This window comes from Phacochoerus africanus, chromosome 10, assembly GCF_016906955.1.
Source record: "Phacochoerus africanus isolate WHEZ1 chromosome 10, ROS_Pafr_v1, whole genome shotgun sequence".
Lineage (NCBI taxonomy): Eukaryota > Metazoa > Chordata > Mammalia > Artiodactyla > Suidae > Phacochoerus > Phacochoerus africanus.
In genome coordinates this window covers 82,761,561-82,774,972 of record NC_062553.1, presented here as the reverse complement: position 1 = coordinate 82,774,972, position 13,412 = coordinate 82,761,561, and the positions used below count along the sequence as shown (strand labels likewise).

At 45.6% G+C, this 13,412-nt stretch overlaps 1 protein-coding gene across 4 annotated transcripts in view; it reads left to right on the top strand.

Annotated features, from left to right (window-relative positions):
• C10H4orf51 (chromosome 10 C4orf51 homolog) overlaps positions 1 to 13,412 on the top strand; it is a 62,396-nt gene that overhangs the window by 20,957 nt on the left and 28,027 nt on the right. For 3 of the 4 annotated variants that reach the window (XR_007137465.1, XR_007137464.1, XR_007137466.1), the window contains exons 3-6: positions 922 to 980; positions 3,578 to 3,635; positions 4,267 to 4,340; positions 6,834 to 7,000. Coding sequence is in view for 1 of the 4 variants with exons in the window: in XM_047798524.1 (XP_047654480.1) it covers positions 922 to 980; positions 3,578 to 3,635; positions 4,267 to 4,340; positions 6,834 to 6,941 (299 nt within the window). In the remaining 3 variants the exon portion in view is untranslated. Of the gene's footprint in view, positions 1 to 921; positions 981 to 3,577; positions 3,636 to 4,266; positions 4,341 to 6,833; positions 7,158 to 13,412 lie in introns of those variants that run through there. The other variant, XM_047798524.1, reaches the window with a different exon arrangement.

Sequence of the window (13,412 nt, the reverse complement as noted above, 5' to 3'; positions counted from 1 at the left end):
CAGTGGGAATGAATCTGACTAGGAACCGTGAGGTTTCAGGTTCGATCCCTGGCTTCACTCAGTGGCTTAAGCATCCAGCATTGCCCTGTCGTGTAGGTCGTAGATGCAGCTTGGATCTGATGTTGCTATGGCTGTGGCGTAGGCCGGCAGCTGTAGCTCTGATTAGATCCCTAGCCTGGGAACCTCCATAATGTTTATAAAAAACATTAAAAAAGGAGTTCCCATCGTGGTGCAGTGGTTAACGAATCCGACTAGGAACCATGAGGTTGCAGGTTCGGTCCCTGCCCTTGCTCAGTGGGTTGCCGATCCGGCGTTGCCGTGAGCTGTGGTGTAGGTTGCAGATGCGGCTCGGATCCCACGTTGCTGTGGCTCTGGCGTAGGCTCTCGGCTACAGCTCCAATTTGACCCCTAGCCTGGGAACCTCCATATGCTGCGGGAGCGGCCCAAGAAATAGCAAAAAAAAAAAAAAAAATTAAAAAAAAATTTTTTTACCCACCCACCCCAGAAGCCCCAGAATGTTTACTGTGAATTAGCTCTTAGCCACAGCTTTGTCTTGCCTCTTACTTCTCTCTCCCTCTCTCCCTTCCTCTCTCTCTCCCTCCCTCTCTCCCTCTCTCTCTCCCTCCCTCCATCTCTGTCTCTTTCCCCTCTCTCTCTTTTGTGGGCACACCCACAGCATATGGAAGTTCCTTGGCCAGGGATTGAACCTGAGCCTCTGCAGCAACCCAAGCCACTGTAGTCAGGATTCTTAAATCACTGTACCACAGCAGGAACTCCATTGTCTCTTACTTTTCTGTTGGTCAGATTCTAAAGGGAAATAAGTGATGTGCACAATTTGTTGGTAGAACCTAATTGTGAATGTAAGAAATCTTACTCCAATACTGGGTTTGATCCTGTTTTTCCTTCTTCATTTGCATGCAGGACTATTTCCTTCTATAAGCGGTCCCTTTAAAAATTCATTTGATATCAAGCATGGAGTGGTAAGTCCAACATTTCTCATTGGTCATTTACATATAGAGTTTAAATGATTATTGCATATTATTCATTAAAAAAACTAGAGATTGGACTTATTGTTTAATAATGTTCTTCATCAAACACTTATTTCTGAGTAGTTATTATGTGTGTAGCTTTCTTCTAGGTGATGGAGATACGGAGATAACCAACATTGTAATTGTGAACTGATGATACTGTGTGTTTTTAATAGTCACAAACTTTCCCCTTTCTGTATGTGACAGTAACTACACATAATGCATTGACAGTAAAAGAGGAAAACCGATTTTCTCTGAAAACTTGCAAATAATACAGAGAAACAGAGACAAAAGTAAAAATCACCTGAAATCCTTTCCCTCCCCCCAGGGAAAATTACCATTAACATTTTAATGAACTTTCCTAAAAATGTATCTCTGTGTACATGCATACATAAAGAGGCACACATAGAGTACACTGATGGGCTCTATTGTCCTCTGTAATCTACTTTAATCACTTAATATTTTCTTGGACATCTTTCAGTGTTAACATAATTATCATTTTAATGGATCCATAATATTCCATTAACTGGATATATCACGATTTTAAAATACCCCATATTGCTGGACATTTAGGTTTTTTAAACTTATAACTATATGGTGTGGACCACAGGTGCAGCTGGGATCCCTTCTGGCTGTGGTTGTGGTGTAGTCTGGCAGCTACAGCTCCAATTCGACCCCCAGCCTGGGTACCTCTGTATGCCACAGGTGTGGCCCTAAAAAGGCAAGAGACACACAGAAAAATAATAACATGATGTTGGGATGAGTAAATTTGAATGTAAATTTTTATAACTGTATGATCATCACTTCAGGATACCTTCCCATTGGTGGAATTCTTGTGTCAGAAGGCATGCTTATTTTAAATTTTGATGTATGGCCAAATTGCCTTCCAGAAAATCCGCCTCACGAACCAGCAGTCCCCAAGAGTACTGTGTTTTCTCTAACACTGGCTTTAAAAGTTTTTTAATATTTTCCAAGTTAATAGATGAAGATATTTGTTTCCTTTTAAATTTTCATTTCTCTAACAGTGAGGTAGAGCATCACCTGTTTATTAGTTATTCATAGCCATTTCATGAATTATAATCAGTTCTCACTAGTCAAGGTAGTTATGTATTCTAAAGTCTCCATCAACACTGAATCTGTGAACACTGAACTATCATTTCTAAGAGAAATGTAGGGTCAGGTTCCTGTGTGCCTCTGGTCACACCATTTTTGCCAACTGATCCATATGTAAATTTGCGTTGTGTTTCTGTTTAATGACACCTTATTTAATATATATTTACACACATATATACATATACATACATACATACATATATATATATATCTCGTTGATTCATTAATGTTGAACTTACAGCCAACAGCACTGTAACTTGTGCCTAAACGAAGCTTACCTAACGTATTTTCTCTATAAGGCACATCACAGCCTTCCTGCACTTAGGAACATCAGCGCTGCAGCTGGAGCCTATTTTATTTTATTTTATTTTATTTTTTGTCTTTTGTCTTTTTTGTTGTCGTTGTTGTTGCTATTTCTTGGGCCGCTCCCACGGCATATGGAGGTTCCCAGGCTAGGGGTTGAATCGGAGCTGTAGCCACCGGCCTACGCCAGAGCCACAGCAACGCGGGATCCAAGCCGTGTCTGCAACCTACACCACAGCTCACGGCAACGCCGGATCCTTAACCCACTGAGCAAGGGCAGGGACCGAACCCGCAACCTCATGGTTCCTAGTCGGATTCGTTAACCACTGCGCCACGACGGGAACTCCTGGAGCCTATTTTAAACATTGAAATCATTACCAAACAAACATGAAAGTGCAGAACATGTGGTACTAAATAGGCTGCAAAAAGGACACTTGTATGAGAGCTGAAACAAGTAGGCAGGGTGTGCTCTTGTGGGACCTCCACCCAAAACGTGCACATCAGAGGACTCAAATGGTTTGCCACTCTGGCCATGTCCTTGAATGAGCTCAAAAGTGCCATGGGTATTGACTTTGGGGTTACAAAGAAATGTGATAAAGTAGGCAAATTCTCAAATATGGAATCCATGAACAGTAAGAATTGATTGTATTCACTTCCCTTGTGCATTTTTCTATCAGGGTATTTAGCTTTTTGGTTTTGGTCTGTATAGGCTATTTGCATATCAGAGTATTCTTTTGCCTGTCCAGTTTTCTAAGTGTTTTCCCCATTGTCATTCCATTTTACTGTTGATATCTGTTACTACAGTGGCTTGCTTCCTTCCTCCTTCCCTCCCTTTCTCTTTCTTTCTTCCTTCCTCCCTTTCTCCCTCCCTCCCTTTCTTCCTTCCTTCTCTTCTCTTTTGGCCAACCCTGTGGCATGCTGATGTTCCCAGGCCAGGAATCAAACCTGTGCCACAGCAGTGAGACCATGCTGGGTCCTTAACCTGCTGAGCCACCAGGGAACTCCTAGAGTAGCTTTTGACAGTAGTATCAAAATGCCTTTTGAATGGGAGGACAATGGTGGAAAAGGAGTTTTATTAAATTTCTCTTATTGTGAAAGTGGCTGGTATTTATTTTTATCTCTCTTTTTCACAGGCACACCAAATTCTTTCTGGAGATTTTTCTCCAGCACCTCCAAATTACGAAAGACCATGTAAGTCCTATCTGAAACTGCCACTTTATTTGCATGTTTTGCCTTTATTTTCATTATGATCTTCACCTGATATTTTTTTCATCCCTTCCAGAATCTGAGGCCACTTAAGGACCTTTTGCATTTCTGCCTCCTTCCTCCCATTATGCACCTTGTTACTTCATTATACCCACCTCTCCTCATAGTAAGGACAGGAGGATGCAGAAATAAAAGGAGGGAGAATTCCCATAAAGACATTTGCCAGCAGCTCTCAAAAAGAGCGAACACATGTGAGGGTTGCGGTGGTGGCAGAAGTTGAGGTTGAGGGTAGTGTGTATGGAACCAGTGATTAAAAAATGGTTTAGGGGAGTTCCCGGCGTGGCTCGGTAGAAATGAATCTAGCTAGTGTCATGAAGATGTAGGGTCAATCCCTGGCCTCGCTCAGTGGGTTAAGGATATCGTGTTGCTGTGGCTGTGGTGAAGGCTGGTGGCTACATCTCCGTTTCGACCAGTCTGGGAACCTCCACATGCGGCAGGTTCGACCCTAAAAAGTCAAAAAAGAGAAAATGGTTTAGGAATAGCAGTACTGTTCATTTATTCATGCTATACCCCACCACGAGCACTTTTACATAGGCCGTCTGTCTCTTCACGCTAGATGGGAGAATTAAAAAGCTAACATCCATGGACCTGAAGAAGTACAGTCGACTAAGGAGAGACTTCCTCAAGCATGTAAGAATCTTTTCACTAGTCACCCAACAGAAGATCCTTGGGAGTGTCAGTAGTTTTACACAATGTGGCCATGAGGGTGGGGGCATGTGTGTGTGTTTAGAGCTGGTGGGAAAGTAATCAGGAATTGACAATCACCTGTCAAATAAAGACCACTATAGAAACAGACTATCTTGATAAGCAGTCTTCGCAAAAGCCGTGTGAGCATTTCTTGTTAAGATCTCCCCAGTTATTTTGTTTGTTTTATTTTTATTTATTTATTTTTTTGTCTTTCTTTTAGGGCCGCACCCACAGAATATGGAAATTCCCAGGCTAGGGGTCAAATCGGTGCTGTAGCCACCAGCTGACACCACAGCCACAGCAACTCGGGATCCGAGCTGCATCTGTGACCTGCACCACAGCTCATGGCAATGCCAGATCCTTAGCCCACTGAGTGAGGCCAGGGATCAAACCCACATCTTCATGGATACTAGTCGGGTTTGTTAACCACTGAGCCATGACGTGAACTCCTCCCCAGTTATTTTGGAAACAAGCCTCTAAAGGGCTTATGGGTCTGGAATTTCTCTTATACTGTCCAAATTCTCATCAGTAACATCAGGGGTTTGCTGGATTCCACCTCCTGTGAAAAAGGTGATAAGTTCACATATTGTCCTTCCCTTCTGGGGACCCACCCGGGTGCCCAGTGTCCTGGACTCACCTTCTTCACGCTCATTCTGCCACCCAGCATCTGCTGACATGGCCCTCCAGAGCAGGGGCTTTGTCTTGCTTCATCAGACTTTCTCAACACCCAGTAATCTTTAACAGGATGTTAAAACAGGATTCTTTTTATATCTTGAGAGTTCTGGCAGAGACTCTTAGAGAAAGAAAGAATAAAAATTGGTTTCTACAAGCACACCCTACTGACTCCACCTCATTTAATATAAAAGTTACAGTGATTTTTGCTATCATAGTACTTTCCTTTATTAAGATTTCTCTTTAAATTGACTTTAAGAATTTGGCCTCACCATAGGTAATTATATTTACAATATCATGGGTTTGGTATGCTAGTTATGTGCATTAGAAAAAAAAATCTGACCATTAAAATTAAAATGTTATTCAAGTACCACCTGACATTATCAGAAGAACCACCAGTATATCTACATATGACTTTGGAAAATGCTAGTCTATGGGCACCAACTAGTTAATCTGATAAATTTAGCTAATGGGACAGGGTTGGACAGCCTACCTCCCAGAAAATAGATTAGTTCACAGGTAACTAATTTATTCAATGGTGGCCTTCTAGAAATGGTGCGTTTTTCTTCACTTTTCTGCTTTAGGATCTGGTAATTTTCCTAGCACGGGAAGCCTGTGGCAGGCTGTGCAGGGAGTTATCTGGGGGCATTTGAAGCTGGGCAGTCTGTTGAATGTTTTTCTGAAGCCAAGGGCCCTCCCTTCACTGCAGACTTGGTGCATGCTTCTAGGAAGGGTAGTTGATTTCCTGAAAGTATATTTACTGCTCCCTGGCCTCCTGGGAGTTGCCTGGGAGAATCATTAACTATTGTTAAATAAATAAATCCCTCTTGCTGTACAGAGTTGTACTGGTGCCAAGCAATTCCATTGCCAATGTCCGCAGCTGTTCCGGGGAACAGTTGCCTGTCTCTTTGAGGTGCTTCCCTGACTCCCTCCCCAATGTGAATTTTCTATACTCACAGTAGCCTCTTTTAAGTCAACAATTCCCGACAAATTAATGACATTACATCCTGCTCATGTTTTTATGGTGCAACAACAGGCTCAAAGTACAATACCCCCCCCAACACAGGCACACCCCACGCAATTAATATGGGGTACTTGGGAAACTCTGGGCCTAGAATTCTGACTGGAAAATAAATCATAACTTTCAATTCATAGGACAAGGCAAAATCTTAATGTTTTTAAGAGGCATTATATTTGGGGGGGAGGGGAACAAGCATTGAGAAGTAACATGTACAGATTCCTGCATCAGCAGTAAGTACGGATTGAATGAAAATTTCATCCATCATTGACAATATTCTCACTTTAAAAAGGATTTGCTTGGTGTCCAGTGACTTTGGTAGCTGTCTTCTAAATATTTATATTTCTGGATCCTATCTTCCAGAAGTTCATGATGTAACATTAACTGGAAAGCAGAGAAATCCACACCCAAGACTGTCTGGACTAAAGGGACGGTAGGGAAGACGGGGAAAGAATCTCACTGTTAAAGGCTGATTAAAGGCCAGTAGAGAAGCACTGAATCCTTTGGTTATTGATTCCTAGAGTGCTTGCCCTTTTTTTTTTTCCCCCTCTCTTCTCCTTATTGATCTGGCCTTCCTGACAGCGACAGAATATATGAAATAGGAAGTTAAGGGAGATGGAGGAAAAGGCAGGAACAATCCCAGTTATTGTTTGTTATCGATGTCCTGGCAATTTAATTCCCAATTCTGTGCAAAAAGTAACCTTAGTGGATGGGCGATCACTGACAACCAGGCCATTTTTCTCCAGTTTCAGGAACCGTGTGATTCTACAAGCAAGGCTAGCTCATCTGAAGACTCACAAGCGGATCAATACTCCGTTTATAGTCTGGGAGGGCCGTTCTCGACATTTGGCTGAGTCGGAAAACGAAGCCACAGAGCTGGAGGCCCAGAGCCTGCTTAATTACCGCCTTTGAGGTAGGAGAGGGCCTGGGAATGCCCAGACCTGAGTAGGTTGCCTTTCTTGAGCACTTCCTGGGACTTCAAACGACTTCATCTCTTTTTTTTTTTTCTTTTAAACTGGATGAGAGGACAAAGTTGTTAGAATTATTATTAAATTTTCCTTTAAAAATAACTACTTGGAACCACACCTCTCTGTAAGAACGACAGAAATGGTGTCTGTGGCTCCGACAGCTGTCGGCTCTGGCGTCCAACGAGCCCTTCCATCTGGGAGTCCCGGGCAGGGAAGGGCGCAGGGGCGTGAGAAAGGCTCTTTTGTATTCAGAGCAGTCGCCGGCAGAGCCGCAGCCTAGCACTGCCAGGTTTTCCTCGGCGCAAGGCGCCACCGGGAAGCAAATTGGCTCGGGCCAAGGGGCTGGTGGGGGTGACCTGCGTCGCGGCGGGGGCGGGCCCCTGGGGGCGGGGCGAGTCGCGGCCTTTCTCGCCCGGCCTCTCTCTGGAGGGCCCCCGCGCCATAAGCCCCGCCCACGGCCCCGCCCCTCCCCGCCGATGTCTTCCTCTCCCTGCTCCTCCCCTCTCCTCGCCTTCTCCCTCTCCCCAGGTCTTCTCTCCCCACGATCTTCCTCCCTCTGCAGTTGTGGTCCGTCGCCTGCTCCTCTTCCGGGTCTACGACCCTCCTCCCACTGCATTCTCCCCCACCCCCGCCAAGACTGCCTCTCCCCCCAACCCCCAACAATTCCCACCAAGGGCCACCCGCCACCCGTGCCGAGGGCGCTGGAGGGAGGGCGCAGAGACCCTCTCGGGCGTGGGAAGGCCCCGCCGTGGTCCGGGACGCAAGGGGCCCCCAGCAGCTGCTGTCCCACCCAGGGACGCAGGACCACGAGTGGTTGCGGAAGTAGCTGCCTCCCACCCTTCTTCCTTCGCATCCCTCGCCCTGCTCTCTGCCCCCAGTGCCATTTACTCCCATTTGGCAAACTGTCCTTCTCGATATGATTTGTATTAAATAGAAAAAGTAATTAAAAGTCGCACCACCACTCGTACCTCCCCCGCCCTCCCAAACCTCCTAGCGGTTATTTCTCTTCTTTAGCCCAGGTTAGACTAAATACATTCCCTGGAAGCCATCTGGTCTGATTCCCAGGATCCCCACGTATGGTTTCCATTAAACTCGCCAAACCATGCATTGAAAGTGCTGCCTTGGAACCACTCAGGAACCTCCAGGATTTTTGCCCTGGCCAGCCTCATGGATCTCGGGCAGAGGGAGGTAAAGGCCTCTGCTGAATATGTCAGTACCGAATGATCCTGGCCTCATGCTGTAATTATATGCTTTACTACTCCGAGAACATACAGTCCTCTGTGTTATTCATTCTTTCAGTATTTGCGTGTTTTTTTTTTTTTTTCTGTATGCAAAGCAGAGCTTGTTAGGATACTCTTAATTCTAAAACTCCATGTGAGCAGCTGTACAGAGGACTTTACAAAATAACCTGGCCACAGAATTATTTTGATCAGCAACATTTATGTGGATGGGTCTACATCTTCTCCCTTGCTGTCTCCCATTCCTACCCCCGACCCAAGACAAAAAACAAATATTCGCTGTGGAAAAAGAATCCCTTACATGTGGGTTGGGGTTTTCGGTCTAAGAAAAAAAGGGAACAGATAGGTTCATATATCATAATGTTAAAACTGGAAAGTTCCTTAGAATTTATCAACAGTAAGTCTGTCGTTTATTGAGGAGATTCAGAAAGTGTAGTTTAGGGAAGGTCACGTGGCTAATGAGTAAAGGACTAACTCAGAACAGCACCTAATTTGCGGAGAAGACTTGGCTAGATATCAAGTGCTTTATCACGCAGAGAAAAAAGACCCATCAAATTCAGTTCAATTGTAGCAATCCCCCCCGCCCCCCGTCCCCCGATTTTGTACTTTACAGACTGCTTTCTGTCCTGCTCTGTCTCTGTCTTGCCTATTTGAGGAGTTACAGCCCTTTCTTCCTTTCCCTAACCTAGGCTTCACGCCTTTCTTTTTTTCTTTCCTTCCTATCCCCCACCCCACTCGAGCCCCAACCATGAGATTTTATTTGGATTTTTAAAATGAAACCAGGTGCTGCTTAAAACAAAAGCAAAGTAATAACAAGGAAAGACTATCCAACGCCTAAGGAATGTGCTGAGTTTTATGACTCAGGCTGTCCTGGCAAAGCACTCGGACTTACACGGAGAGGTAGATGGCACAGAGCAAGGACCATACATGGCAGCCCCAGCCTCCCCAGATAGGCACAGTCTAGGCAGCCTGTGACTCACTGCATGGAACCAAGACTTCCCAAGGCTAGAGCCAAAGGATCATCAGCTTTTCTCAACGAGGCCAGTCCAGGCTGACATAGCAGGGGCCACCCTGAGGTTTGGAGGGAAAGGGAGCCTGGGCAGAAGGCCATCCCTGGGAAAGAGACTGGCTTGATGGCCTTGAGCTAGGATTTTGGTACATTGAAGAGATGAGTAAACTGTGTAGTAACATGAATATGAGCACGTACTGTTTTGGAGACAAAGGCTTGGGGCCTCCAGGTGATAGGATTGCCACAGTGCCTCAGAGGAGGGGGATGTGTGGCATTGTTGCTGGGAGCCCCAGGTCAGGGCTGCTGCTGGGGCCGTGTGTGATGAGGAGCGAGGGAAAAGCAGTCAGATTCTGGAGGGCCTTCTGGAGTGCCCTGGCTGATGCAGTCGGGAGAAGCAGATAAGAGCTGGAGTGGTGAACTTGACATAAACACCAAGAGACACCCAGGCACACATCCTCACATTCCAAGGATTCTTTTCCAATGAGCATAGTAATGGAGTGAGATGTACATTTTTCTGTTACTAAGAGGTAGGCTGAGAAAGCTGAGCACACTGAGGGCTAAGGAGAAGGTCTCTGCCAGCAGAGCGGGAGGGTGAGGGTCTGAACTTGGATGACAAGGATCTGCTTGTGCTCCCTTCGTGACACAGGCCTGGGCTGAACGAGCCCCGTGGAGCTGCTTCTGGTTCCCACCACGCCATTGAAGGCTGGCCTTAATGAGAATGAACCTTGGCTGGCAGAAATGAGATCTCTGTGCCACAGCCTCACGGAAAGGAGCCTCATTTTGTCCTTTTCTTCTTTCTTTTTCCCCCTTTTCCTTTCCGTGGAATACCTGTCAAAAAAATACACCACCTCTTCGATAATGCAGGAAAAGCTTGGCTTAAGTTTTTCATTAAAGGACGCTTACCTGGAAAAATAAAGTCTCATAAGGACCATGACTGCATAAATATTTATAGTGTGAATGGGTGTCACTCTGGTCCCTGCAGGAGAATGGGCTCATTCAGTTTTATTTATGATGTGACACTCCAGTGATGGATATCCGTCATCTAGGTCGGCCCTACACACTGTTCTCTGGAAGCATGTTTATGGAGTGATTATGCCTGCAGATATTTGCTATATTTAGTCTTTCTCCTCCCCAAACCCCTCTCAGCCCTTTCAACTCCCCAAACCAGCCAGAAGCCAAGCTTATGGTCTAGCGAAGATTTGAGGCTAATAACAAGGCGCAGAGGATGGGACCAGTGCAGTAGAAGCACCTGATGAGCGGGGTGGGTGACCGTTGCTATGGTTCCCCAACACTGGGGTGGTTCGCTGGGCTTGCATCTCACAGGTGAGGGCTCTTGACGGGACATGATGGGTTCTGACATGACGACCCCAGCCCCAAGTGACAAATGCAGGTGGATCCTTACGAGACTTTCCTTCCCAAGGAACTTTCTTTGGACAGGACCTCGCAAGCCCTCAGAGACCCGGCGGGCCTCTAGGGGAGGGGTTGGTAGAAGCTCTGTGACCTCAGCTGCTGGGTCAAGGTCTCTGGTGTAACCCGAGTCAGGCACACCTGGCCCCCAGCTGGGGGGTGGGAGATCCTGGAGCTGCCTTCCTGTCAGCTGTAGAGAAGGGAGGCCACCTCTGGCTTCTCACTTTACAGCTGCACATGCCCTGACCTGGGCATTCCAGGCTGGACCTAGGCCTGCTTCAAACTCAGGGCTTGCCTCTGATCCGCTTGGCCACCTATTGTTTATTCTGGGAAGGGCCAGGTCTTGGCACAGGAGCCTGAAGTGTTGCCAGCATTTTATTTTTAGAGACAGGAAGATGTTCACTTTTTGGCAGCTGCCCTTTTTTCTGGCACACACCTCGATGGCGTAAAAAGTTCAATACTCCAAGCCCTAAATCTATGTCATCAGTGTCATCAGAGGCACTGGTACCATGGACCTCTCAGCAGAAGCCTTTGTGGAACTTAAGGCCTTCATTAGCAGGCCTCTTGCACAGAGTGGGTCCCTCTGGCTACATCCTGGCGGTGACAAGCCTCTTGTCCACTGTCCTCATAGTCTAGATGTCTAATGAGTCCCTGTTAAGTGCATCAGCTGGTCTGAAATTGGAGAGCTCTTACTTCTATTCCTTCCCTACCAATTCATAATCTAGTCCAACCTGGTTGGCATAGTCAGAGGAACAATCAGTCTGCTAAACTTGTCATTCATTGCCCCTCCTCAGACCCACTATCACCATCATCATGGTGACAAGGCAACCAGATTTCATAGCAAGAATACCCTCAGGGAGGGCATTTCCAGGTTTTATTGGAACTGTCATTTGCTCCAACATGGTCCTTCTTTTTTTTTTTTTTTTTTTTCTTTTAGGGCTACACCCTTGGCATATGGAGGTTCCCAGGCTAGGGGTCGAATCGGAGCTACAGCTGCCATCCTACACCATAGCCACAGCAATGCTGGATCCTTAACCCACTGAGTGGGGCCAGGGATCGAACCCATATCTTCATGAATATTAGTCAGGTTCGTTATCACTGAGCCAGAACGGGAATTCTTGTCAAGTCTTTAGTTTTTGGATGTGAGGTGGTGAGGAGAAAAACAGAAAGGTTAAACTGATCAATCTAATAAAGTTCTGGATTTCCCACTATGGCACAGTGGGTTAAGAATCCAACTGCAGCGGCTTGGGTCACTGTGGTATAGGTCCAATCCCTGGCTGGGTGCTGTGGGTTACCGTATCGTGTTGCCACAGCTGTGGTGTAGGTTGCAGCTGCAGCTCAGACTCAATCCCTGCCCAGGAACTTCCATATGCTATGGGGGTGGCTGTAAAACTTAATGAATAAAGTTCTGAGGAGGAGAGAAAAGGTGTGGCCTGAACTCTGGGTGTGTGTGGCGGGGAGCTTTAAGGGGTTCTAGAGAGAGGGAGAAGAGTACGTACGGTCTGGAGGAATTCCTTGCCTGTGAAGTGAGGAAACATCTTAAGAAGATCTTTAAGATCTTTGGATATACATCAAGAACATACTCCTTTCTTTTGTGTTTAATGAAGAGGCTAAGGCTTGAGTTGCTGTTAATTACATTTTCTTCTGTGGGACTATTTTTTCTGTGATTTGGCTCTAAAACTGAACCACAAGACTGCCTTGGGTTAATATGAGTTATAGAAACAATCATTATTTTTTAAATTATCAAGCCAATATCTTTATTTCATTCTGTCTCTCTCTTCTCTCTGACCTTTCCCCACTCTGCACAGGCCACAGTTTTCTTCTTTTATGTAATGAGGAAGTGAAATTAGATGCTCCAAAGTCCTGCTGTTTCTCTGTAACCCTCATTCTCTCTCTCTTACTCATCCTTCATCTACCTAGCTGAAGATTCTTTTTAATGACTAATGGCTTCTAAGAAGCACAGGCAAACTGTTCACTCATTTCTGTAATCTAATGTGTCACCAAGTGAGCTGTCCTGAATAGATCATAAATTTGGACGGAGATGGCAGCACAGTGACCAAGTTTAGAGCAGGTCAGGACCCTTGGCTCAAGGTCTGGTGTACGAAGCTCTGCCAACCCCACCCCCCATGCCCCAGAAGCTTACTATTCTAGACTGAGGAATTCATTCCACAGATTCTCCACCCATTCCACAGATTCAGCCCCACCCATTGGAGTTGACATGTGGCATAGAGGAGAGAGATTTGGGAAAGGCTCAACCCCAAAGGGCATCTTTGAGCAAACAAAAGCTGTAGATGCAAACAAAATTAAATTATTCTTCTGCAGAACAGAAGCAAACTCATGGACACAGAGAACAGACTTGTGTTTGCCAGGGGGGAAGGGGAGGGAGTGGGATGGACTGGGAGTCTTGGGTTAGTAGATGCAAACTATTGCATTTGGAGTGGATAAGCCATGAGATCCTGCTGTAGAGCACAGGGACCTATATCCAGTCACTGGAGATGGAACATGATGGAGGATAGTGTGAGAAAAAGAATGTATATATTTGTACAACTGGGTTGCTATGCTGTACAGCAGAAATTGACAGAACATTGTAAATCAACTCTAGTAAAAAATTTAAAAAAATTTTCTTCCCAAAACATAATCATTAGGTCAGTTTGTATTTATCATATGCACGTCTTACCTTTTGAAAAGTATAGAAGACAGTCA